Source organism: Delphinapterus leucas, chromosome 11 (genome assembly GCF_059928025.1).
Source record: "Delphinapterus leucas isolate spDelLeu-1000000601 "Yukka" chromosome 11, BTC_Dleu_Yukka2, whole genome shotgun sequence".
In the NCBI taxonomy this organism is placed as follows: Eukaryota; Metazoa; Chordata; class Mammalia; order Artiodactyla; family Monodontidae; genus Delphinapterus; species Delphinapterus leucas.
In genome coordinates, this window is record NC_143139.1 from 85,526,483 (window position 1) to 85,554,238 (window position 27,756).

At 37.3% G+C, this 27,756-nt stretch overlaps 1 protein-coding gene across 1 annotated transcript in view; it reads right to left on the reverse strand.

The window, feature by feature from the left end:
• SLC41A2 (solute carrier family 41 member 2) overlaps positions 1-27,756 on the reverse strand; it is a 132,627-nt gene that overhangs the window by 80,349 nt on the left and 24,522 nt on the right. The window contains exon 3 of the mRNA XM_022599802.3: positions 7,759-7,866. Coding sequence (XP_022455510.1) covers positions 7,759-7,866 — 108 coding nt within the window. The remainder of the gene's footprint in view (positions 1-7,758; positions 7,867-27,756) is intronic.

A 27,756-nucleotide genomic window follows, 5' to 3' on the forward strand; every position in this document is an offset into this window, starting at 1 on the left:
TTCCACATCTAGCGATTTCAGTAGAAAACTAGACAGTGTAATAATATGTTATAATAACTCTGGATAATGCTATGTTCTTCTGAGGATAACTGGATTTTCCTTCTAATAGTTAATTTGCCTAGACTCAAACTACAAACTGTTGTCTCTTCCACAATGTGGAGCAGCTCATATCTCTGCTTGGTTCCTTCAGCTACCAACTTTTAGTCCAGCCTTTTGGGGATCTCCCCTGCACCTGTGTAGTTTAATGGTCAGCCAAAGATTTGGAGAGAATTAATACTCAGATTTTGGGGCTCATTCTCTCTGCAGTTCTCTGCTGCTGGGATTTCCCCATAAATTTCCACCTGCTCTGTCACCTCCAAGCTCTGTTATCTGATAATTCAAGCCAACAAAACTTCAATTTTCTGCCACTATAGCTGGGCATAGTAACTGAAGGCACTTAGTCAAAAATGCAAAAACTCATAAGTTTTAGCCAGTGTGTTTGTCTTTCAAGTATGGGACCCTCTCACATCTCTACCTACTTTTCTTCTTCTTCTTTTTTTTCATTTGCCAGACTCCCTGACCTTTGCCACCTCAAGCTGGTAAGACTGTGGGTTTTCTACCACATGAGATCCAAGGATTGGGGAATTCCATCAAGCAAAACAAGCCACAAACTTTGCAACTCTTACCCACTGTAGTTATGGTCTTTAAGGGTAAACTCTAGTTTCTACCTGCTTTTGATCACCTTCCATTGCCTGCAAATAATTTATTATCCAGATTTTGTAAATGTTATTCTCTGGGAAGTTTCACTCAACCACTTTATTAGAATTTTACACCCTTGAAATATTTGATAATAAAACAATATACTAAAACACGCGCGCGCACACACACACGCACACACCCTAATATCTTTCTGAATGTACAGGGGTGATGCATCTGTTCACAGTCTTGATTGTGGTGATGCTTTCACAGGTACATACTGTGTACTGAAACTCATCAAATTAAGACTGAATTTGTGTGGTTTCTTGTATGTCAATTATACATCAATAAAGCTTCAAAGAAGGGAGAGAGCTAAATATCTAGTTGATTGAAACAGTTCTAGATTAAACTTAAGCAGTTCCACTCCACAAAGCTATGACTATGGGTTGGTATTCATAACTTAAGAAACATACCTCAAAATTAAGAACAATAGAAATATGCAATCTCATTTGTATTTAATCATCAGGATATGATAAGAACACATATAATTTAGAATTATGCCAAATTTAGGAAATAATACTGAGACTGTGATGATAACTAAATTATGCCATAGTTATTAACATCATTATTGGGGGCTCTATTTTTTTCTTTATTTTAGAAGTTTCACAGTTTGAGTGGGAAGTCTAATGTAAAATTATTAGGGAAAGAGGGTGTTTCCAACTTCACATGCCTCCACTGGAATGTGAGCTCAATGAAGGCAGGAACATTTTCCGGTTTGTTTATCGCAGAGTCCCTAGCACACGGAGTAGTGCTTGGCATATAGAAAGGGCTCAAAAATATTTTTTCAATTAATGAATTAAAAAGGTAGAATGTTTCAAAGTAATTTCAGAGAATAAAGGTTTGAGGCAACAAAAATCACTTTTGCCTAGAGTGGAAACGTGCTAGGCAATTTACTCCTGGAAAATAGTTTTAAAGACTTTTTTAAAAAATCCTGTCATTAGGACAGTGAGTATCATTCCTGACTCTTTTCTATCTAGCATTCAGAAGCAGAAAATTTTAGACCTCAGATAACAGATCTTAAACCCAGCAATTTATAGAGTCACTGTAAGAACATGTAAGACAAAGGTACTGAAACTTCAAGAAAACCTCAAATCAAGAGGATGAGCAAAGAAAAAAGTAAACTAAGAAGAAACCATGAAAGAGGTGAGTGAGGAGGGTGTGGGGTCTCAAAGTCAAGGGTAATAAAAATTTCAAGTAGAGAACAGCCAGAGAAGGTGAGGCTTTGGGGTTTTTGTTGATGAGAAGTCATTAACCCAGAACTGCTTTAATAGCAAATAGAGCATCAGAGCTGGAATACAGCTGACAATGATTCTCCAGCACTCTATCAGAATGGTAGTACTCTGCCTAGGAAACTTGAGATCAAATTCTCTAAGTAATTAAAACACCACAAACTAGATGAATATACCATGTCATTTTAGCTTGATGCCACAAGTTACTAGCTTTCCATCTTCTAATTTGGTTACTTTTACCCCTCTCAGATCCAGAGAAAATTTCAAGTGACAACTCCTGGTCTTTAATTTCAGCTAATCAATCAGCCAATTCTGACAACTCTCTTTGAAAATGAGTTCTGGACTTCAACTATGTCTCACTACATCCCCTGTTACTACCCCACCCTGATCCAAGCCAACCTCAACTCTGGACTGCAGTATTATTCCAACAGACTCTCAACTTGCCTCCCTGCTTTGGTCTTTGGCCTCTTATAGCTCTGTCTCAACACAACAGTCAAAATAATCTGTTAAAAATATCTATCAAATCACATCACTCAACTGTTCAAAACCTTCCAAAGGCTTCCCATTTCACACAATGACCCACGTCCTCACAATGACCCACAGGTGATCTCACACCCTGTGATATTCCCCCTCTCTCACTTGGTCCCAGCCCTATCGGCCTCCATGCTGTTCATGTAACACAGTGGTTCTCAAACTTTGATGTGTATCAGAATCATCTGGAAAGATTGTTAAAATACAGATGTTGAGCCACACCCCAGAGTTTCTGATTCAGTAGCCTTGGAGTGGGGCTGGGACCTTGCACTTCTAACAAGTTGCTGATGCCGCTGTTCAGAAGGACACATTTTGAGAACCACTAATATAACAAATCAACAACAGTCCTGTCTCTGGCCCTGGCAATAAAGGGGACATTCTTATCTCAAAGAGCCTCAAAAAATAAAAGTAAACAAATTAGTAGATGGAAAAGTAGTAACTCATGGCATCAAGCCATGATAACATGGTATATTCATCTAGTTTATGGTGTTTTAATTGCTTAGAGAACTGAGTAATTCCTTTAGTTTACGGCTCAGATATAATCAGTGACCCAATTCTTGACCTATGGAAAATAGCGACTCCATCCCATCTCCCCAAAGAAAGGTCCAGCTAGATGACCCTGCAGTGAACACCATGAGCTGAGCTTCTAATCAGCTTTGGAGTTCTCCTGTCTTAAATATGAACAGACAAATAAATATAATCAGACATTTGATAAAAATATCTAATATAAAATATAGGCACCACAACAAATCAAGTTCAAATAAAAAGATTAAGATTCAGCTTTAATGGTAATACGTAATCAAATTAAACAATTTAATTTGCAGCATATTCTTTTTTAACCAGATTCCCTACAGCATGGCTTATTTCAAAATGGACTGGCATGTTTAATCTGTTATTTGAATCTAAACAAATGCTGAGTAATGCTCAAGAATGTTGCTTTTAGAAATATTTTCTTCGAGGTAAGTTAGCCAAAATTTCAGTTTTCCTGGCAAAGTTATCAAGTTGCTTAAGTGTTGGTATGCCTAACTACATGTATCAGGACAAAGTTCATTTTCTAACAAAATGTACCTAAAGCCACCTTTTAACTCTCATTCTAATAACTTTCTTCTCCCTTAAATGTTGCCACTCTTGTTTTTCAAGACCTCTTCTTTATTCTCCTCTCCTGTCAAAAAGCCTCTTGGATTGAGTTCTATCTAGGTAACCCATCAGCTCTTAAAACATAATGCAAGGGTAGATCACTGGGAAAAGATGGCAGATGGAACACATGCATGTAATTTCACTAACTTTGAAAACCTTAGTAAAACTACATAAAAGTTTTTGTTTTGTTTTTGAAGACAAAAGCTAGAGGTATACTAGACACACATTCCAGTTGGATGCCAAGTGTTAAAATCAATATTCAGCTGACACCAAATGTCACCATTATATGATGAACTTCTAGGAGATTAGAACAAATGTGAAATTTAATCAAATTTTTAAAATCTTATTACCATCTTATTATTAAATTTTTGAGAAATAAGTTCTTAGCACTGAGGGCTGCTAGATTGATCCTGTGGTCACTATACTTCATATTTGTAATACTATGTAGATGCCCACTTTCAAATGAAGTCATTAAACAATCAAGAATGTTTTTGGCTACTTTTGCCAGTCTAGATACTGCTGGGAATGACGGTGTTATCAAATTGTTAGGCTTTCTTTCCTAAATATTATATTAGGAAATAAATATAATTGATAAAGGACTTATATCCTCTTTAATTCCCAGGTTTGACATTTTGGTTAATAGTGATGATGCAGTTTCACTGAAATAATTGCATAAACTGAAACTTTGTATATTGCTTGATGATGATGCTTTCTAAATATTTTCAGATGAGTCAAAGGGTGTTGTCCTAACACATTTTTAAATTTTAATGTTTTTACACGTACTTACTGCTTCACATGATCACTTGAGAAAAATTTGCATTTAAACCTCGGATCTAAAAGTGTAACAATGGAGCCATGTGACTGGCTTCCAAGACACCAAAAAGTAGTGGATTTCCATTTATATCTCAGCTTTTATTGCATTCACACTAATTTCAGTATCTTCTCAAGAGTAGAATGATAGGACAGATATCATGTAAGAGATACTTGTATACTTCAAGGTACAGCCATTTGGTTACTTAAGAAGCTTCCAATAAAAGAACTGCTTTCTCTGTAGGCAACCACTGGTTATTAGTAAGTCCTGTGACTGCTACCTTCAGAGTATAATATTACGGCTATTTTGTTCAAGCAACCCTTCTTAATATATAACTTTTCCATCCTGTTTTAATATCTTGCAGAAGTACATCACAAGGAAGCTTCTAAATCTCTTCTATGTCATATAATTTTCCTTAGGCCAAGAGAAGTTTTCACTCCTGGAATCTAGAATCGGTAGTTCTCTAATTCTGTAAGAGGGACTTCAGCTCTGAGACCCATGGCTTAGAAGGCCCCACTTTGGCCCTCCTTTAGCTATGCCCCATTCCTTAGGATGAAGAGTGCATAGGGCCCAAGCAGTGTGCCCACTCGAAGCCTGTGTCTCATCCCCTTCTAGGCCACACTCCAGATACCTGGGATCATAAAGCTCCCTGACTAAATGGCCTAGAGCCCAATGGCCTCTTCCTGAAGCCAATCTTCCTGAAGGCAGACCATGCCACCACTGGTGCATGCCCAAGCCAAGGAGTGCTCAAGGGCTGGCTGTTTGTTGGGGGTATAGATGAACGTGAGGTGTGAGGTATGTGTGAGGTCTTTCAAAGTGCAGGACATAGGGCCAAGGGTGGAGAAGGAAGGGGGCAGGCGTCAGACCAGGGGCTGGCTCTCTCCATATCACTATGTTCCAAAATAGAACCCAAGATGTCCAAGAATTCTAAATTTGATCTTGGACTTCCAGATCATCAAAGGATATACTGTATTTGCCAAGGCAGAAAGATAGAGATTTAAAAAAAAAAATTTGTTTATTTTGGGCTGCATTGGGTCTCTGTTGCTGCATGCAGGCTTTCTCCCTAGCTGTGGCAAGCGGGGGCTACTCTTCGTTGCAGTGCACGGGCTTCTCATTGCGGTGGCTTCTTTTTGTTATGGAGCACGGGCTCTAAGTGCATGGGCTTCAGTAGTTGTGGCATGGGGGCTCAGTAGTTGGGGTTCGTGGGCTCTAGAGCTCAGGCTCAGTAGATGTGGCACATGGGCTTAGTTTCTCTGCGGCATGTGGGATCTTCCAGACCAGGGCTCGAACCCGTGTCCCCTGCATTGGCAGGTGGATTCCTAACCACTGTGCCACCAGGAAAAGAAAGTCCCTAGAAGTTTTTTTTAATTTGTAAGCTTGTTGTTTAATGTTAAACTACATAGATATACGGTTACATGGGCCTCTGTTTACTACATAGACATAGTTACACAGGCTCAACTGTGAAAGTGAATCTGTACAGAACGCTTATAAATATCTGACATTATTACACTGACATCATTACACTGATTAGATACAATGTAACCTGGAATGGTCTTTTCCAAGATTTTGATATGGCTGACTCACTTTTATTATTCAGGCTCCAGCTTACACACCACCTCTCTGAGAAGTTTTCCCTAACCACCTAATATAAAATAGCTCTCAGGATTCACCCTTCATCACTCAACTGTTCAAAGCCACAGTTCCTCCTCTGTAAAACAGGAATAGTGTTTATCTCATAGGGTTGTTAACAGACATCCTTGTTAAGCAGTTAGCACAGTGCTGGCACATTATGAGAGCTCACTAACATCCAATACTTCATTATTGCCTGGGCAGAGTATGACTATATGACCTTTTATATGTAAGGAAAGGGCTTAGAAATTTCCATAGGGCATATGTAGCATTTTCTCTTAATTGAGCAAGCCAGTAATAATGTTAATAAAACATTATTTAATGCATTTCCTTTCCAAGCATCTGCTTCACTCAAGAAACCTTAGGGAACTCACAGCTGCCTGGGGAAAAATGGGGAGAGGGGAAGAGGAGTGAAAGAGGGCTCCCATCAACAACATGGTTGTTCAGCTTCCACATCTTGGTTATCTTTAGATACACAAATGTTTTTTCCTAGTTCATAGATTCATTTGTTGTACCTTCTTTAAGGAAAGAAACAAACTTCATATACTAACAGCACTGCAATTAGTAATGATGGCTTAGTTAATTTTTGGCTAACGTTCCGTGGGCTGATGGCTCATTGAAGTGAACCTCACTAGCCACATGGTTTTAATGATAACTTGGTTCCACAATGGTGAACCCCCAAAGAATGTTATAGTGAAAAAACAATGTCCTTTTCGGCTACTAAAAAACCTCAGAACCCTGCTGGTGGCAGTATTATCAAAAGTGTTTAACCTTTATGGATGACAATTCTGCAATATGTGGCTAAAGCCTTAAAAGTATACTTATTTTTCCTGTACAGTAATTACAATCCTAGAATTTGCCCAAAAGAAATAAGAAAAGAATGTAAAACTGTATGTATAAGAATATTCATTACAACATTGTTTATAACAGCAAAACATTAAAAAGAACCTATATATTCAATAACGATGATGGATTAAACCGTGGTAGAGCTATACAACAGAAAAACACACAGCCAATAAAAATAATGAGATAGGTCTACATTTATTGATATGGAAAGATGATCATGATGTATCTACAAATGGATATCACAGATTATAAAAGAGAATATATATGATTCCAATTCTTTTTTTTAGAATATACAGTATGTATCTACATTATGATATACCTATGCATAGGTAGAGATATCCAAGCATACAAGGATCTATATCAAAATACTAATAGTAATTATGTCTAGGTAAATAATTGGGGGTAGTTATAAATTTTCTTCTTGATACTTTTTTCCCTTTCCTGCAGTTTGTATAATAAACATGTATTACTTTTACAATCACAAAAAGTTTAAATAACAATTTACCAACCATCGAACCATAAAGAATCTCAATATCTGACTTGCGCCATGTTTTAAGCACTGATGATAATTGCCAGAATGCCCTGGAATGAAAGGGGGCAAGAATGCTACTTCTTCTCAGGATGAAGGAAAGCCTATAATCCCCAGATTAGACAACCCAGGGAGCTTTCAGGGCATGATTAACAGGCATAACTACTTAGCATAGCCCTGAGGTTCAGAAATTTACCAGTAGACAGAGGAGAAAATTATTTTCCTGGTGCAAGTTCTCCTCAATAGAGAGAAACAGTATATGTTTATGTATAGATAAAACAGTATATGTTTACGTATAGGAAAAAACTTACTGCAGTGGATAATCTGGATGCCAATGTCATTTCCAAGTTCCCTTTGAGACCAAGAAGTGCAGGAACTAAAATGAAAACTTCTGTTACTTTTTTGAACACCTCCCAGTGCTGTAAGAAAACAAAAAAACAGAATTTTCTGACACCCTTTAATTTAAAAAACACTTTAGAATAAAGATTTCTAAAAATCTCAGCCTTTTTTCCAATGTTGCATCTACATTTTGAATAATTACACAGGTCGTTTAATCAGTGAACATTTAGCTTAAGCCATTCTCCAGAGTTCTAAAACCTTGAGTTACTTTAGAAATTCAGTTAGAGTTGGAAGTAATAGCTGATACACTCACTATATCTCATAGTACATCTAGCTTGCTACACAACTCTGTTACTCTTAAAGTCTACTGTATCTCTTTATGATGGCAAGAGTCAGTGTAACTAGGGGTTAAAAACACAGACTCAAGAACCAGATAACCTGTATTTGAATCTTGGTTCCAACACTAATTACAACCAACCCACAGGAAAATTACAATAATATTATTAGCTCGTTTCACAAACGAAGAAATAAGCATTCAGAGAAGTTAAAATGATTTTCCCAAGATCAAAAAATGGGACCTAGAATTGACCCCAGGAGTTCTGAGTCATCCCATGTTCTGCTCCCCATTTTAGGGTGTGAGGCAAGAGGCTGCAGAGCACAGGATCATAAAAGAGCACTAAATTGGAAATAAGAAAATTTCTTATTCTAGGCACAGATCTGTCATAACCTGGCTGTGTGATCCTGGATGAGTTATGTACCATTCTGATCTCAGTTTCTTCATCCATGAAATGAAGATACTACCTGCCCTGTCTAGCCTATGAGGAAATACCATAATAATGAAAACAATAGATATTAAAGTACTTTATAAACTGAAAAGACCATACAAATGACTGAATAACACAAAATGCTGTTTTACAAGTGTTATTAAGAGGTGATTGTCCCAAAGGAGACTTTAGGGACTAGGCACATTAATTTATGCCAAAAAAAATCAAGAATACAGTCTTGTCACTAACACCAAGACAGATGAGAAAAGTAAGACAAATCCATCGGATAAATGAAAGAAAATTTCAATTTGTCCCCAAAGTTTCCCTAGAGGCTGTTCCAAATAGGTGCAGAACTAGGGCCTAAAGAAGCTTTAGGAAATGTTTATCAGACCAGTCTTTGGTAAAAACCTGGTTTAACAGTTTTACAAGGGAACCCCTCCAGGGTTCAAGTCAATTAAGGATGGGCCTAAAAACAACACTCGGGGTCCAGTAGCCTCTCAGATTCCTTAACATGTCAAAAAACTAACAAACAATTTTGTCCATGTTTTATGATAGGTAAGAATTCTGCTGTGCTACTGGAATATGCATCCTCCAGAGATGACGGTGATGATGACGATGATGACTAACAACAGATAATAATAATAATAAATATTAACAACAGTCAACATTCACTGATTGCTTGTTAGTGCCAGACACTGTTCTAGGCTTAATCATTTAATCTTCACAACAAACTTACGAGACAGGTATTGTTTTTATCACATTAGAAATAATTTGGGATTACCTAGGTCACAATATTAAGACACCTACCTACACAATTTTAGAAACACCAGAATATCCAAATTTCTCTATCAGTCACTGCCATCCCACTTTGGATCTGTTGGGATGCATTCCTTTGGGTTACTACCACCCTTTCCAAGTTCAATTCAAATCAAATGCTCCTGTGAGAATTACTATGAAAACACTTACATCTTAGCATTGATATAACAATAAGAACTATCACGTATTGATTTCCAACCTCATGCCCAATAAATTCTACATTCTTCTCTCTACACCTGCAGAGGTGGGCTTTCAGAAGTTCTCAAACTTTCTCAGCTCACAGCACCTGTAGTATCTCAGAAATGTTTTCATGACAACCCTAGGCCAAAAGAAATATCTAACAGTCCTACTAAGTAGCTAGGTCCAAACAATTTAATAAGTATTTATTTCTTAACAATTTGGTAGCCATTTGAAGAAATAACACAAATAAATTGAAAGAATAAATCATATTTTTAAGTCATGTTACCATAAGTACTTACTAACAGGATGTGTGTATCTGTTGGGCACTGCACAGCGTCTCAAACCTTGGAATTTGGAAACTACTGCCTTCATTTCTTGTTCTGTATTGATTTTTGTGTGACACTTGCTTTTTTTCCCAGCACCACTGAAAATGTAGCTTTGCAGAGGTATGTCAGATGGAGTGTGATCTAATGCTGATATGTTGAACCACCTCGAATCAGTGGTCTGTAGAGTGTCCAAGAGATGTCACTGTGTTTCCCTCAAAAATTTAACATATCCCACAGCAACCCTGGGGTGTCCAGACACACAGTTTGGGAAATACGAGAATAGTGAGAAACAGTACAGCATGTTAGTCAAAGAAAAGGGCTCTGGAATCAGATTATCTGAGTTGCGATTCTGATACTACTACTTTTACCGTATGACTTGAGCAAAACTATGCTTTACTTTATTCATCTAAAATAGGGTCATAAGTGTACCTACCTCATACAGTTGTGCTCAGGACCATGCCTGTACATAGTAATAAATAACAATATTGAGGGTTTATTAGCTATAACACCAAGATATATTATCAGTTAATTTTCCTGTCAGGAAGAGGTAATGCCAAAAAAAAAGTCCAGAAAGGGGATGCTGAGGCAGCCAGTGCCCCAAATAAATTTCACCTACTTATAAATTTTGCCACAATACAGACATGTCCTCTGAGGCTATGTAGATTATCATGCACTGCTAAACTTCTCCACAAGAATCCTCCCTACAGGAAATCAACTTCTAATCTTAACTAATTTTAGATGTCTGTCAATACCCAGAATCTTACGCAAGCACCCATACCTCAAACATAACGTCAGATTGCTTACATATGCTATACTCGAAACTGAAAAATCTATTAATGTCCAAAAGGACAAACAAAAATGAAACTTAAAAAAAAAAGAAAAATAAATAAAATTAAATTTAAAACAAAGAATAAACAAGTTGAGGAATACATCCATAGAGTCCTAACTTAAAAATAAACAGAAAAAGTTTAAAAATAACTAATTGGTAAAAGAAGCTTATGCAATTTTTTAAAAACTTATATACCCCAGAGCTGGAGAAGATTTGTTTCTCATTTTAACTTAGTTTTAAAAAACTAAACCCATTCACTTTTAGACATATGACCCAATGACCAACCTCACTCATAATTTTAAAAATGCAAATTAAAAGGTGATCAATTTTCTTCTGTGAGATTGGTAAAGTTCAAAAAGTTGGATAATACTGTCGGTAAGAGTATAAGGAAATAAGCACTCCATTACACTATTGGTTTAACTTCTTTGGGGGAATTCAGCAATATCTATCAAATGTAAAATGCACATAATTTTCAACTCAAAACTCTACTTCAAGGAATTTATCCTACAAATAAAGTTGAACGTGAGTTCAAACACATACATATAATGAGTCAACTTCATCACTGTTCATAATCACAAAAGATCTGAGGTACTTTAAATCTCCTTAATTAGCTCACTTGGTAGAAAAACAATGATACATCTTTGCAATAGAACATAACAATAGAGCTCTCCAGAGAAGAATTTGGTAAATCTGTGTGTATCTATAAGGAAGCTCCAAGATAAATTAAGAGCAGGGTGAAGAGCAGCGTTATAGGATGTTTTTTGCTTGTGTTTTTTAGTGAATACACACACACACACACACATATATATTAGCATATATATATACCAATGTGCATGCATTTAATGTCAGTGGAAGGAGACAGAAAAAAATAATACCAGTAAATTCTAAAGAAGGGAATAGGGGAAGGGCACATAGAAAAGGAGACTTCTGGGAGCTTCAAGATGGTGGAAGAGTAAGACGCGGAGATCACCTTCCTTTCCAAAAATACATCAGAAATACATCTATATGTGGAATAGCTCCTACAGAACACCTACTGAACGCGGGCAGAAGACCTCAGACCTCCCAAAAGACAAGAAAGTCCCCACATACCTGGATAGGGCAAAAGAAAAAAGGAAAAACAGAGACAAAGAATAGGGACGGGACTTGTACCTCGGGGAGGGAGCTGTGAAGGAGGAAAGGTTTCCACACACTAGGAAGTCCCTTCGCGGGCGGAGACTGCGGGTGGCGGAGGGGGAAGCTTTGGAGCTGCAGAGGAGAGCGCAGCAACAGGGGTGCGGAGGGCAAAGCGGAGAGATTCCCGCACAGAGGATCGGTGCCGACTGGCACTCACCAGCCCAAGAGACTTGTCTGCTCACCCACCGGGGCGGGCGGGGCTGGGAGCTGAGGCGAGGGCTTCCGCCGGAGCTCAGGGAGAGGACTGGGGTTGGCGGCGTGAACACAGCCTGAAGGGGCTAGTGCACCACGGCTAGACAGGAGGGAGTCAGGGAAAAGGTCTGGACCTGCCGAAGAGGCAAGAGACTTTTTCTTCCCTCTTTGTTACGTGGTGCACGAGAAGAGGGGATTAACAGCGCCGCTTCAAGGAGCTCCAGAGACGGGCACGAGCCTCGGGAATCAGCGTGGACACCAGAGACGGGCATGGGACGCTAAGGCTGCTGCTGCAGCCACCAAGAAACCTGTGTGCGAGCACAGGTCACTATCCACACCTCCCCTCCCGGGAGCCTACGCAGTCCGCCACTGCCAGGGTCCCGTGATCCAGGGACGACTTCCCCGGGAAAACACACGGCCCGCCTCAGGCTGGTGCAACATCATGCTGGCCTCTACCAACGCAGGCTCACCGCGCATCCATACCCCTCCCTCCCCCCGGCCTGAGTGAGCCAAAGGCCCCGAATCAGGTGCTCCTTTAACCCCGTCCTCTCTGAGCGAAGAACTGATGCCCTCAGGCAACCTACATGCAGAGGTGGGTCCAAATCCAAAGCTAAACCCCGGGAGCTGTGCGAACAAAGAGAAAGGGAAATTTCTCCCACTAGGCTCAGAAGCAGCGGATTAAATCTCCACAATCAACTTGATGTACACTGCAACTGTGGAAAACCTGAATAGACAACGAATCATCCCAAATTAAGGAGGTGGACTTTGGGAGCAAAGATAAATATATTTTTTCCCTTTTTCTCTTTTTGTGAGTGTGTATGTGTATGCTTCTGTGTGTGATTTTGTCTGTATAGCTTTGCTTTTACCATTTGTCCTAGGGTTCTGTCCGTCCGTTTTTTTTTAAAAATTCTTTTCTTAATAATTATTTTTTATTTTAATAACTTTATTTCCTTTCTTTTTCTTTCTCTCTCTCTCTCCTTCTCTCTTTCTTTCTTTCTTTCTTTCTATTTTTTCTCCCTTTTATTCTGAGCCATGTGGATGAAAGGCTCTTGGTGCTGTAGCCAGGAGTCAGGGCTGTGCCTCTGAGGTGGGAGAGCCAACTTCAGGACACTGGTCCACAAGAGACCTCCCAGCTCCACGAAATATCAAACAGCGAAAATCTCCCAGAGATCTCCATCTTAACACCAAGATCCAGCTTCACTCAACAACCAGCAAGCTACAGTGCTGGACACCCTATGCCAAACAACTAGCAAGACAAGAACACAACCCAATCCGTTAGCAGAGAGGCTGCCTAAAATCATGATAAGGGCACAGACACCCCAAAACACACCACCAGACATGGATCTGCCCACCAGAAAGACAAGATCCAGCCTCATCCACCAGAACACAGGCACTAGTCCCCTCCACCAGGATGCCTACACAACCCACTGAACCAACCTTAGCCACTGGGGACAGACACCAAAAACAACGGGAACTAAGAACCTGCAGCCTGCAAAAAGGAGACCCCAAACACAGTAAGTTAAGCAAAATGAGAAGACAGAAAAATACACAGCAGATGAAGGAGCAAGGTAAAGACCCACCAGACCTAACAAATGAAGAGGAAATAGGCAGTCTACCTGAAAAAGGATTCAGAATAATGACAGTAAAGATGATGCAAAATCTTGGAAATAGAATAGAGAAAATACAAGAAACGTTTAACAAGGACCTAGAAGAACTAAAGAGCAAACAAACAATGAGGAACAACACAATAAATGAAATTAAAAATTCTCTAGAAGGGATCAATAGCAGAATAACTGAAGAACGGATAAGTGAGCTGGAAGATAAAATAGTGGAAATAACTACTGCAGAGCAGAATAAAGAAAAAAGAATGAAAAGAACTGAGGACAGTTTCAGAGACCTCTGGGACAACATTAAATGCACCAACATTCGAATTATAGGGGTCCCAGAAGAAGAAGAGAGAAAGAAAGGGACTGAGAAAATATTTGAAGAGATTATAGTTGAAAACTTCCCTAAAATGAGAAAGGAAATAATCAAGTCCAGGAAGCACAGAAAGTCCCATACAGGATAAATCCAAGGAGAAACACGACAAGACACATATTAATCAAACTATCAAAAATTGAATACAAAGAAAAAATATTAAAAGCAGCAAGGGAAAAACAACAAATAACACACAAGGGAATCCCCATAAGGTTAACAGCTGATCTTTCAGCAGAAACTCTGCAAGCCAGAAGCGACTGGCAGGACATATTTAAAGTGATGAAGGAGAAAAACCTGCAACCAAGATTACTCTACACAGCAAGGATCTCATTCAGATTCGATGGAGAAATTAAAACCTTTACAGACAAGCAAAAGCTGAGAGAGTTCAGCACCACCAAACCAGCTTTACAACAAATGCTAAAGACACTTCTCTAGGCAGGAAACACAAGAGAAGGAAAAGACCTACAATAACGAACCCAAAACAATTAAGAAAATGGGAATAGGAACATACATATCAATAATTACCTTAAATGTAAATGAACTAAATGCTCCCACCAAAAGACACAGATTGGCTGAATGGATACAAAAATAAGACCCGTATATATGCTGTCTAGAAGAGACCCACTTCAGACCTAGAGACACATACGGACTGAAAGTAAGGGGATGGAAAAAGATATTTCATGCAAATGGAAAGCAAAAGAAAGCTGGAGTAGCAATTCTCGTATCAGACAAATAGACTTTAAAATAAAGACTATTAGAAGAGACAAAGAAGGACACTACATAATGATCAAGGGATCGATCCAAGAAGAAGATACAACAATTGTAAATATTTATGCACCCAACAAAGGAGCACCTCAATACATAAGGCAAATACTAAGAGCCATAAAAGGGGAAATCGACAGTAACACATTCATAGTAGGGGACTTTAATACCCCACTTTCACCAATGGACAGATCATCCAAAATGAAAATAAATAAGGAAACACAAGCTTTAAATGACACATTAAACAAGATGGACTTAATTGATATTTATAGGACATTCCATCCAAAAACAACAGAATACACATTTTTCTCTAGTGCTCATGGAACATTCTCTAGGATAGATCATATCTTGGGTCACAAATCAAGCCTTGGTAAATTTAAGAAAATCGAAGTCGTATCAAGTATCTTTTCCGACCACAATGCTATGAGACTAGATATCAATTACAGGAAAAGATCTGTAAAAAATACAAACACATGGAGGCTAAATAATACACTACTTAATAACGAAGTGATCACTGAAGAAATCAAAGAGGAAATTTAAAAATACCTAGAAACAAATGACAATCGAGACACGACGACCCAAAATCTATGGGATGCAGCAAAAGCAGTTCTAAGAGGGAAGTTTATAGCAATACAATCCTACCTTAAGAAACAGGAAACATCTCGAATAAACAACCTAACCTTGCATCTAAAGCAATTAGAGAAAGAAGAACAAAAAACCCTAAAGTTAGCAGAAGGAAAGAAATCATAAAAATCAGATCAGAAATAAATGAAAAAGAAATGAAGGAAACGATAGCAAAGATCAATAAAACTAAAAGCTGGTTCTTTGAGAAGATAAACAAAATTGATAAACCATTAGCCAGACTCATCAAGAAAAACAGGGAGAAGACTCAAATCAGTACAATTAGAAATGGAAAAGAAGTAACAACTGACACTGCAGAAATACAAAGGATCATTAAGAGATTACTACAAGCAACTCTATGCCAATAAAATGGACAACCTGGAAGAAATGGACAAATTCTTAGAAATGCACAACTTGCCAAGACTGAATCAGGAAGAAATAGAAAATATGAACAGACCAATCACAAGCACTGAAATTGAGACTGAGATTAAAAATCTTCAAACCAACAAAAGTCCAGGACCAGATGGCTTAACAGGCGAATTCTATCAAACATTTAGAGAAGTGCTAATATCTATCCTTCTCAAACTCTTCCAAAATATAGCAGAGGGAGGAACACTCCCAAACTCATTCTATGAGGCCACCATCACCCTGATACCAAAAGAAGACAAGGATGTCACAAAGAAAGAAAACTACAGGCCAATATCACTGATGAACATAGATACAAAAATCCTCAACAAAATACTAGCAAACAGAATCCAACAGCACATTAAAAGGATCATACACCATGATCAAGTGGGGTTTATTCCAGGAATGCAAGGATTCTTCAATATATGCAAATCAATCAATGTGATACACCATATTAACAAACTGAAAGAGAAAAACTATATGATCATTTCCATAGATGCAGAGAAAGCTTTCGACAAAATTCAACACCAATTTATGATAAAAACCCTGCAGAACGGAGGCATAGAGGGAACTTTCCTCAACATAATAAAGGCCATATATGACAAAACCACAGCCAACATCGTCCTCAATGGTGAAAAACTGAAAGCATTTCCACTAAGATAAGGAAGAAGACAAGGTTGCCCACTCTCACCACTCTTATTCAACATAGTTTTGGAAGTTTTAGCCACAGCAATCAGAGAAGAAAAGGAAATAAAAGGAATCCAAATCAGAAAAGAAGAAGTAAAGCTGTCGCTGTTTGCAGATGACATGATACTATACACAGAGAATCCTAAAGGTGCTACCACAAAACTGCTAGAGCTAATCAATGAATTTGGTAAAGCAGCAGGATACAAAATTAATGCACAGAAATCTATGGCATTCCTATACACTAATGATGAAAAATCTGAAAGTGAAATCAAGAAAACACTCCCATTTACCACTGCAACAAAAAGAATAAAATATCTAGGAATAAACCGACCTAAGGAGACAAAAGACCTGTACGCAGAAAATTATAAGACACTGATGAAAGAAATTAAAGACCATACAAATAGATGGAGACATACACCATGTTCTTGGATTGGAAGAATCAACATTGTGAAAATGACTCTACTACCCAAAGCAATCTACAGATTCAATGCAATCCCTATCAAACTACCACTGGCATTTTTCACAGAACTAGAACAAAAAATTTCAAAATTTGTATGGAAACACAAAAGACCCCAAATAGCCAAAGCAATCTTGAGAACGAAAAACGGAGCTGGAGGAATCGGGCTCCCTGACTTCAGACTATACTACAAAGTTACAGTAATCAAGACAGTATGGTACTGACACAAACACAGAAATATAGATCAATGGAACAGGATAGAAAGCCCAGAGATAAACCGACACACATATGGTCACCTTATCTTTGATAAAGGAGGCAGGAATGTACAGTGGAGAAAGGACAGCCTCTTCAATAAGTGGTGCGGGGAAAACTGGACAGGTACCTGTAAAAGTATGAAATTAGATCACTCCCTAACACCATAGACAAAAGTAAACTCAAAATGGATTAAAGACCTAAATGTAAGGCCAGACACTATCAAACTCTTAGAGGAAAACATAGGCAGGACACTCTATGACATAAATCTCAGCAAGATCCATTTTGACCCACCTCCTAGAGAAATGGAAATAAAAACAAAAATAAACAAATGGGACCTAATGAAACTTAAAAGCTTTTGCACAGCAAAGGAAACCATAAACAAGACCAAAAGACAACCCTCAGAATGGGAGAAATTATTTGCAAATGAAGCAACTGACAAAGGATTAATCTCCAAAATTTAGAAGCAGCTCATGCAGTTTAATAGCAAAAAAACAAAAAACCCAGTCCAAAAACAGGCAGAAGACCTAAATAGACATTTCTCCAAAGAAGATATATGGACTGCCAACAAACACACGAAAGAATGCTGAACATCCCTAATCATTAGAGAAATGCAAGTCAAAACTACAATGAGATATCATCTCACACCAGTCAGAATGGCCATCATCAAAAAATCTAGAAACAGTAAATGCTGGAGAGGGTGTGGAGAAAAGGGAACCCTCTTGCACTGTTGGTGGGAATGTAAATTGAAACAGCCACTATGGAGAACAGTATGGAAGTTCCTTTAAAAACTACAAATAGAACTACCATATGACCCAGCAATCCCACTACTGGGCATATACTCTGAGAAAACCATAATTCAAAAAGAGTCATGTACCAAAATGTTCATTGCAGCTCTATTTACAATAGCCCGGAGATGGAAACAACCTAAGTGTCCATCATCGGATGAATAGATAAAGAAGATGTGGCACATACATACCGTGGAATATTACTCAGCCATAAAAAGAAACAAAATTGAGTTATTTGTAGTGGGGTGGATGGACCTAGAGTCTGTCATACAGAGTGAAGTAAGTCAGAAAGAGAAAAACAAATACTGTATGCTAACACATATATATCGACTCTAAGGGGGAAAAAAATGTCATGAAGAGCCTAGGGGTAAGACAGGAATAAAGGCACAGACCTACTACAGAATGGACTTGAGGATACGGGGAGGGGGAAGGGTAAGCTGTGACAAAGCGAGAGAGAGGCAAGGACATACATACACTACCAAACGTATGGTAGATAGCTAGTGGGAAGTAGCCACATAGCACATGGAGATCAGCTCGGTGCTTTGTGATCGCCTGGAGGGGTGGGATAGGGAGGGTGGGAGGGAGGGAGACGCAAGAGGGATGAAATATGGGAACATATGTATATATATAACTGATTCATTTTGTTGTAAAGCAGAAACTAACACACAATTGTAAAGCAATTATACTCCAATAAAGATGTTTAAAAAAAAAAAAAAAAGCCCAGGACCAGATGGCTTCACAGGTGAATTCTATCAAACATTTAGAGAAGAGCTAACACCCACCCTTCTCAAACTCTTCCAAAATATAGCAGAGGGAGGAACACTCCCAAACTCATTCTACCAGGCCACCATCACCCTGATACCAAAACAAGACAAAGATGTCACAAAGAAAGAAAATTACAGGCCAATATCACTGAGAAACATAGATGCAAAAATCCTCAACAAAATACTAGCAAACAGAATCCAACAGCACATTAAAAGGATCAGACACCATGATCAAGTGGAGTTTATTCCAGGAATGCAAGGATTCTTCAATATATGCAAATCAATCAATGTGATATGCCATATTAACAAATTGAAGGAGAAAAACCATATGATCATCTCCATAGATGCAGAGAAAGCTTTCGACAAAATTCAACACCCATTTATGATAAAAACCCTGCAGAAAGTAAGCATAGAGGGAACTTTCCTCAACATACTAAAGGCCATATATGAGAAACCCACAGCCAACATCGTCCTCAATGGTGAAAAACTGAAATCATTTCCACTAAGATCAGGAACAGGGCAAGGGTGCCCACTCTCACCACTCTTATTCAACATAGTTTTGGAAGTTTTAGCCACAGCAATCAGAGTAGAAAAAGAAATAAAAGGATCAAATCGGAGAAGAAGAGGTAAAGCTGTCACTCTTTGCAGATGACATGATACTATACATAGAGAACCCTAAAGATGCTACCAGAAAACTACTAGAGCTAATCAATGAATTTGGTAAAGCAGCAGGATACAAAATTAATGGACAGAAATCTCTAGCATTCCTATACACTAAAGATGAAAAATCTGAAAGTGAAATTAAGGAAACACTCCCATTTACCACTACAACAGAAAGAATAAAATATCTAGGAATAAGCCTATCTAAGGAGACAAAAGACCTGTACGCAGAAAATTATAAGACACTGATGAAAGAAATTAAAGATGATACAAATAGATGGATAGATATATCAGATTCTTGGATTGGAAGAATCAACATTGTGAAAATGACTATACTGCCCAAAGCAATCTACAGATTCAATGTAATTCCTATCAAACTACCACTGGCATTTTTCACAGAACTAGAACAAAAAATTTCAAAATTTGTATGGAAACACAAAAGACCCCGAATAGCCAAAGCAATCTTGAGAAAGAAAAACAGAGCTGGAGGAATCAGGCTCCCTGACTTCAGACTACACTACAAAGCTACAGTAATCAAGACAGTATGGTACTGGCACAAACACAGAAATATAGATCAATGGAACAGGATAGAAAGCCCAGAGATAAACCCACACACATATGGTCACCTTATCTTTGATAAAGGAGGCAAGAATATACAATGGAGAAAAGACAGCCTCTTCAATAAGTGGTGCTGGGAAAACTGGAGAGGTCGATGTAAAAGTATGAAATTAGAACACTCCCTGACACCATACATGAAAATAAACTCAAAATGGATTAAAGACCTAAATGTAAGGCCAGACACTATCAAACTCTTAGAGGAAAACATAGGCAGAACAGTCTATGACATAAATCACAGCAAGATCCTTTTGACCCACCTCCCAGAGAAATGGAAATAAAAACAAAAATAAATAAATGGGACCTAATGAAACTTAAAAGCTTTTGCACAGCAAAGAAAACCATAAATAAGACCAAAAGACAACCCTCAGAATGGGAGAAAATATTTGCAAATGAAGCAACTGACAAAGGATTAATCTCCAAAATTTACAAGCAGCTCATGCAGTTCAATATCAAAAAAACAAACAACCCAATCCAAAAATGGGCAGAAGACCTAAACAGACATTTCTCCAAAGAAGATACACAGATTGCCAACATACACATGAAAGGATGCTCAACATCACTAACCATTAGAGAAATGCAAATCAAAACTACAATGAGGGGCTTCCCTGGTGGCGCAGTGGTTGAGAGTCCGCCTGCCGACGCAGGGGACACGGGTTCGTGCCCCGATCTGGGAAGATCCCACATGCCGCAGAGTGGCTAGGCCTGTGAGCCATGGCCGCTGAGCCAGCGTGTCCAGAGCCTATGCTCCGCAACAGGAGAAGCCACAACAGTGAGAGGCCCACGTACTGCAAACAAACAACAAAAAAACTACAATAAGATATCATCTCACACCGGTCAGAATGGCCATCATCAAAAAATGTAGAAACAATAAATGCTGGAGAGGGTGTGGAGAAAAGGGAACCCTCTTGCAGTGTTGGTGGGAATGTAAATTGATACAGCCACTATGGAGAATAGTATGGAGGTTCCCTAAAAAACTAAAAATAGAACTACCATACGACACAGCAATCCCACTATTGGGCATATACCCAGAGAAAACCATAATTCAAAAAGAGTCATGTACCAAAATGTTCATTGCAGCTCTATTTACAATAGCCAGGACATGGAAGCAACCATAAGTGTCCATCATCAGATGAATGGATAAAGAAGATGTGGCACATATATACAATGGAATATTACTCAGCCATAAAAAGAAATGAAATTGAGTTATTTGTAGTGGGGTGGATGGACCTAGAGTCTGTCATACAGAGTGAAGTAAGTCAGAAAGAGAAAAACAAATACTGTATGCTAACACATATATATCGACTCTAAGGGGGAAAAAAATGTCATGAAGAACCTAGGGGCAAGACAGGAATAAAGACACAGACCTACTAGAGAATGGACTTGAGGATATGGGGAGGGGGAAGGGTAAGCTGTGACAAAGTGAGAGAGTGGCATGGACATATATACACTACCAAACATAAAATAGATAGCTAGTGGGAAGCAGCCACATAGCACACGGAGATCAGCTCAGTGCTTTGTGACCACCTAGAGGGGTGGGATAGGGAGGGTGGGAGGGAGGGAGATGCAAGACGGAAGAGATATGGGAACATATGTATATGTATAACTGATTCACTTTGTTATAAAGCAGAAACTAACACACCATTGTAAAGCAATTATACTCCAATAAAGATGTTAAAAAAAAAAGGAGACTTCTTTCTCCATTATGTATTGTTTCATACAGCTTAAATATGCTTTACCAGATACATACATTATGTTTTTCATTAAACTTTTTGAAATAATTATAGATTCACTTGCGGTTATTAAAAATAATAGAGAGATCCCATGTATCCTTTATCCAGTTTCCCCCAATGCTAATACCTCGCAAAACTCTAGGACAATCTCACAACCAGGATATTGATATTGATATAGTCAAGATACAGAACATTTCCATCACCACAAGGATTCCTCCTGTTGCCCTTTTATAGCCATGTCCACTTTTCTCCACTCCCAGCCCCTTCTTAATCCCTGGCAACTGCTAATCTGTTCTCCATTTCCATAAAATGTTGATTCAAGAATTTTTATAAATGAATATAATATGTATAACCTTTTGAGATTTGCTTTTTCCACTCAGCATAATTCTCTGGAGATTCATCTAGATTGTTGCATGTGTCAACAGTTCATTCCTTTTTGTTGCTGAGTAGTATCCCATCATATGGATTTACCAGAGTTTGTTAAACCATTTGACTGTTGAAGGACTTGTGGCGTGTATCCCAGTTCTTGGCTATTATGAATAAGGCTGCTGTAAACATTCACGTACAGGAGTTGTGTTAGCATAAGTCTTCATTCTCTGGAATAAATGCCCAGGAATGCAATTCCTAGGTTGTATGATAGTTAATGTTTAGGTTTTATTTTTTTTAAAGAAACTGTCAAAGTGTTTTCCACAGCGGCTGTGTCATTTTAAATTCCCAACAGCAATATATGAGTGATACCTTTTCTCTACATGCTCAACAGCATTTGATACTACCACTATTTTTTATTATAATCATTCTGATAGGTACACAGTGATATTTCATTGTGGTTTTCATTTGCGATCCTCTAATGGCTAAAGATACTAAATATCTTTTCAAGTTTATTTGCCATCTGTACATATTCTTCTGTGAAACGTCTCTATGCTTTTTTTTTTTTTTTTTTTGCCAATTTTCTAACTGGGCTGTTTTTGTTAAAATGTTGAGTTTTTGAGAGTTCTTTATTCTAGCCTTTTGCCAGATGTGTGGTTTGCAAATAATTTCTTTCTCTCTGTAACTTGGCTTTTCATCCTTTCAACAAGGTCATTCACAGAACAAAATTTTTATTTGATAAAGTCCAATTTATCCATTTTTCATTTTATGGATCACACTTTTGGTGTCAAGTTTAAGCGTGTCTATCCCTCCACCAAATACCACAGTCTTGATTACTGTGGTCATTTTAATAAGCTTGGAATCAAGTAAACTGATCCTTCTCACTTTGTTTTGATTTTTAAAAAGAAAATTCTATTTTCTTTCCCTTTGCGTATACATTTTAATATTATTTATTCTATTAAAAAATCTTGTGGAGGTTTTTAAAGTTCTGTTAAACATGTATATCAGTTTTGGGAGGACTGACATCTTTATTATGTTGAGTCTTCTAAGTCATGAATATGGCAAGTCTCTCCATTTATTTAGATCTTCCTTGATTACCTTCATCAGTGTTTTGTAGCTTTCAGCGTACAAATCCTGTATGTGTTTTCTAAGATTTACATCTAGGTGTTGGTTTTTTGAGTAAATGTTATTGTATTTTTAATCTCAACGTTCACATACTCATTGCTAGAAATAAAATTTATTTTTTGTATGTATTGTGTATCCTGGGCCTTACTGAACTCATTTATCAGTTCTTGGAGTTGTTTTCTGTTTTTGTTTTTGTTTTGGTAGATTCCTTGCGATTTTCTTAGTAGACAATCATGTCATCTGCAAATAGGAACAGTTTTATTTCATCCTTTCCAATCTGTATGTCTTTTATTTCCTTTTCTTGACTTACTGCACTATGTTGAATCAAGGTAATGAGTGTGGACATCCTTGCTTTGTACCTGATCTTAGGGGAAAATCGCATTCGGTATTTCATCATTAAATTAAGTATAATGTTGAGGAAGTTCCACTCTATTCCTACTTATTTGAGTTTTTTTTTTTATCATGAATGGGTGTTGAATTTTGTCAAATGCTTTTTCTGTATCATTTGACGTGGTCATGTGATTTTCTTCTTTAGCCTATTAATATGGTGAATTATATTGATTTTCAAATAGTGAACAAGATTTGCATCCCTGGAATAAACCTCATTTTTCATGGTGTATAATTCATTTTATATGTTGCTAAATTCTATTTGCCAATGTTTGTTAAGGATTTTTTTGGTCTATATTCAGGAAAAGTATTGGTCTGTAGGTTTTTTGGGTCTTTGGTTTGGTATCTGGGTAATACCAGCTTCTTAAAATGAATTGGTAAGTGTTCCCTCCTCTTCTATTTTCCAGAAAAGCTTGTGTAGAATTAGTGTTGACTCTGCTTTAAACATTTGGTAGAATTTTCAGGTAAAACTATCTGTGTCTGAAGATTTCTTTTTTGGGAGTTTTTAAAATTATGAACTCAATTTCCTTAATAAGTATAGAGCTATTCAAGTTATCCACTTCATTTCGGGTGGATTGTGGTAATTGTGTTTTTTGAGGAAGTGGCCCACTTTAAGTTGTAAAATTTACGTGTGCAGAGTTGTTTGTAGTACTTCTTTACTATCCTTTTGATGTCTACAGGATCTGTAGTGATATCCCCTATTTCGTTCTGATCTTGGTAATTTATGTCTTCTTTTTTTTTCATTGTCAGTCTTGCTACAAATTGTCAGATTTATTGATCTTTTCAAAGAACCAGATGTTCGTTTCACTGACTTTTTTCTACTGTTTTCCTGCCTTCAATTTCATTGATTTTTGCTTTTATATTTATTATTTCCTTTCTTCTGCTTGCTTTTGGTATATTTTGCTCATTTTTTCTAAGCTTTACTGAGGTATAATTGACAAATAGAATTGTAATATATTTTAAGGGTACAGTATGATGACTTGATATACATTATGAAAGGAATTCCACCAACAAGTTAATTAACATATCTATCACCTCACAGAGTTACTTTTTTTTTTTTTTGGTGAGAATACTTAAGATCTACTCTCTTAGCAAATGTCGAGTATACAATACAGTATTATCAACTACAGTCACCATGCTGTACATTAGATTCTCGGAGCATACTTACCTTGTAACTGAAAGTTTGTACCCTTTCACCAACTTCTCCCCATTTCCCTCACCTCCTCAGGCCCTGGCAACCACCATTCTACTCTCTGTTTTTATGAGTTTGACTTTTTTTTTTTTTAAGATTCCACATGTAAGTGATACAATGCAATATTTGTCTTTCTCTATCTGGCTTATTTCACTTAGCAGAATGCCCTCCAGGCTCCCCGCTGGGCCTTTGCTGATGTGGATGTGGGTGAGGCCATGGTTTTTTCTGTAGTGCTTGGCTAGAGTAGAACAGTTATTGTCTAAAACTGTTTTGTCTTGCTAGGGTGACCCTTTCCTAGTCACAAAGAGCAGGCTTTTGTTGGTTTTGTTTTGTTTTGTCTGCCCTTGTTGGCATTTCTTGGTTGCCGGCTTCTTTAGCTCTGAGTCTGGGATATATGAAGCAAAATAAATAGAACGAACCCAACTAAAAATGTAAAAGACCTGTGTTCAGAAACTGTAAAACATCAATGAGGGGAATTAAAGATGACCTAAATAAATGGAGGCTATTATTCCACATACCTGTGTTGGAAGACTAAACAGTGTAGAGTCAATTCTCCCCCTTAGTATATCTGAATCACAATCGCTACTACTTTTTTTGAAAACTGACAAGGTTTTATACTAAAACATACATAGGGATGCAAAGGGAAAAGAATAACCAAAGCACTCTTCAGGAAGAATAAAAAGGGAACATTCTCTAAGATATCAAGATTTATAAACTAGAGTAATGATGATGGTGTGGCATTCACGACAAGAGACATAAATACACCAAAGGAACAGAACTGAGAGCCCAGAAGTTGACTACACATAAATGGGAAAATATTTATATTTATAACAAATATTTTGGTTATATAACAGTGTAGAGATAATTGGAAATCCATGTGGAAAGGAAAAAATATAACCTCTACCTCACACTCTGTACAAAAACCAACTCCCGGCAGGGAATGATCTAAATGTAAAAGGCAAAACAAAGCTTCAAGGAGCTATTATAAGAGAATATCTTAATTCACAGGGTATGGAAAGATTTCTTAAACAGGAGACGAAAAGCACAGACCATAGAAAAGTAGGGAAAAGGGGACTGTATAAAAATTAAGAACTTCTGGTCATCCAAACACACAATTGAGAGAGTAAAAAAGCAAGCCACAGAGGGGAAAGAATTCTGTAATACATATAACTAAAAGGCTTACATCCAGAATATGCAAATAACTCCTATAAATCAATAAGACAAAGATAAACGATCAAATAGAAAATGGGCAAAGAAACTTCACCAATGATATCCAAATGGTCAATAAACATCATTAGTCATCAGGAAAATCCCAATTAAAACCTCAATGAGATGCCACCCCACATATGCCAGAATTTCTGAAATCAAAAAGACTTTTGATACCTTGTATAAATAATAATATAGAGCACTGGACCTCTCATATACTGCTATATTAGTCTGTAAATTGGTACAACCACTTTGGAAAACCATTTGACAAATGCTACATTTAAATATCTGCATATTCTAAGACCTAGAGATTCCATTTCTACATATATACCCAAGAGAAATGCATGCACACGTACAGCAAGAGCCTGGAAACACCATTAGGCCCAATGTCCGTCAACAGTAGAATGGATTAAAAAAATAGTAGAATGGATTTTAAAAAATAGTAGAATGGATAAATTGTGATGTATTTATACACTGGATTACAACACAGCAATAAAAATAAATGAACAACAGTTTCCTAAAACTTATGTAATGTTGACCAAAAAAACGCAAACATAAAAGAATATATACTCTATACTTCCACTGGATAAATTCTGAAAAGAATTAAGTAAAACCAAGCAGTGGTGCTTAATAATACATGCTTATAAAGACAAAAAAGTTCTTATAAAAATCAGATTATTGATTATCTTTGGTGATGGAGGAAAAAAGGAAGCTATTGGAAGGGAGCACTAATGAAGTATAGATAGGTAAGAGTCTATTTCTTTTTTTTTTTTTTAAGAGTCTATTTCTTGACACAGGTGATGGTTATATGGTTGTTTGTGTTATGAAAATTCACTGAGCTGTATGTTTTTGTTTTCACTGAGCTGTTTGTTTTCACCCTGTATGTTTTCAATTTCACAATTTAAAAGTTTTTAAAACCTCATTCAAATGAAATCTTTCAAAACATTTACATTATGTCTTTATGATTTTTAACACTGAAGTTTAACACTATAAAGTCCTTAGGGCTAGCAGTATTAAAGTTCATAAAATCATAAAAGGAACTTTTCCCAATTACATACGTGCTCTTCTCTCAAATAGCATCAAGAAATAAGTGAACATGCACCAGAGGAAGGTACATAATGAACTATGTAAATATTCTGCTTAACAATCTACACTCTAACATATTTTTCCTATAGATATTACCATCCTATAGCTAAGTGATGAGTGTTTCTTCAGCATAACTGGTATATGAAGAAAAAAAAAGTCAACCCAAAACAGCATATTCATTTTAGCAGCTATGATACTCTGGTAATAATTTGAAACAATTATATTTCAAGTGGACAGATAGGTTTGGTCTCCCTAGAGTATTACAGTCTATTCAAAAATTCAATACACTTAACACAGTGTATCTTTTCATATCTTTTCTCCATCTGATGGTGGAAAAATTATGTTTCTATTTATGTACATTTTCCATTTATATAAAAATGTTATCTGTTTAAAAGTGTCTTAGAGTCACAGATAACCTGAGGTTTCTTTTAGGGAGCAAACAATGAAAGACAAAGGCCCATGAGGATAATGTTTCTAACCCTTTCCCAGAGCCAAGCTTTCTCTGACTGATGAATGAAAACTGATAGTAACAGAATGCCACCTTTTAACAATTTACTGCTTTAGAAAGGCAATTATATAATAGGTAATTTTGTAATTTTATATAATA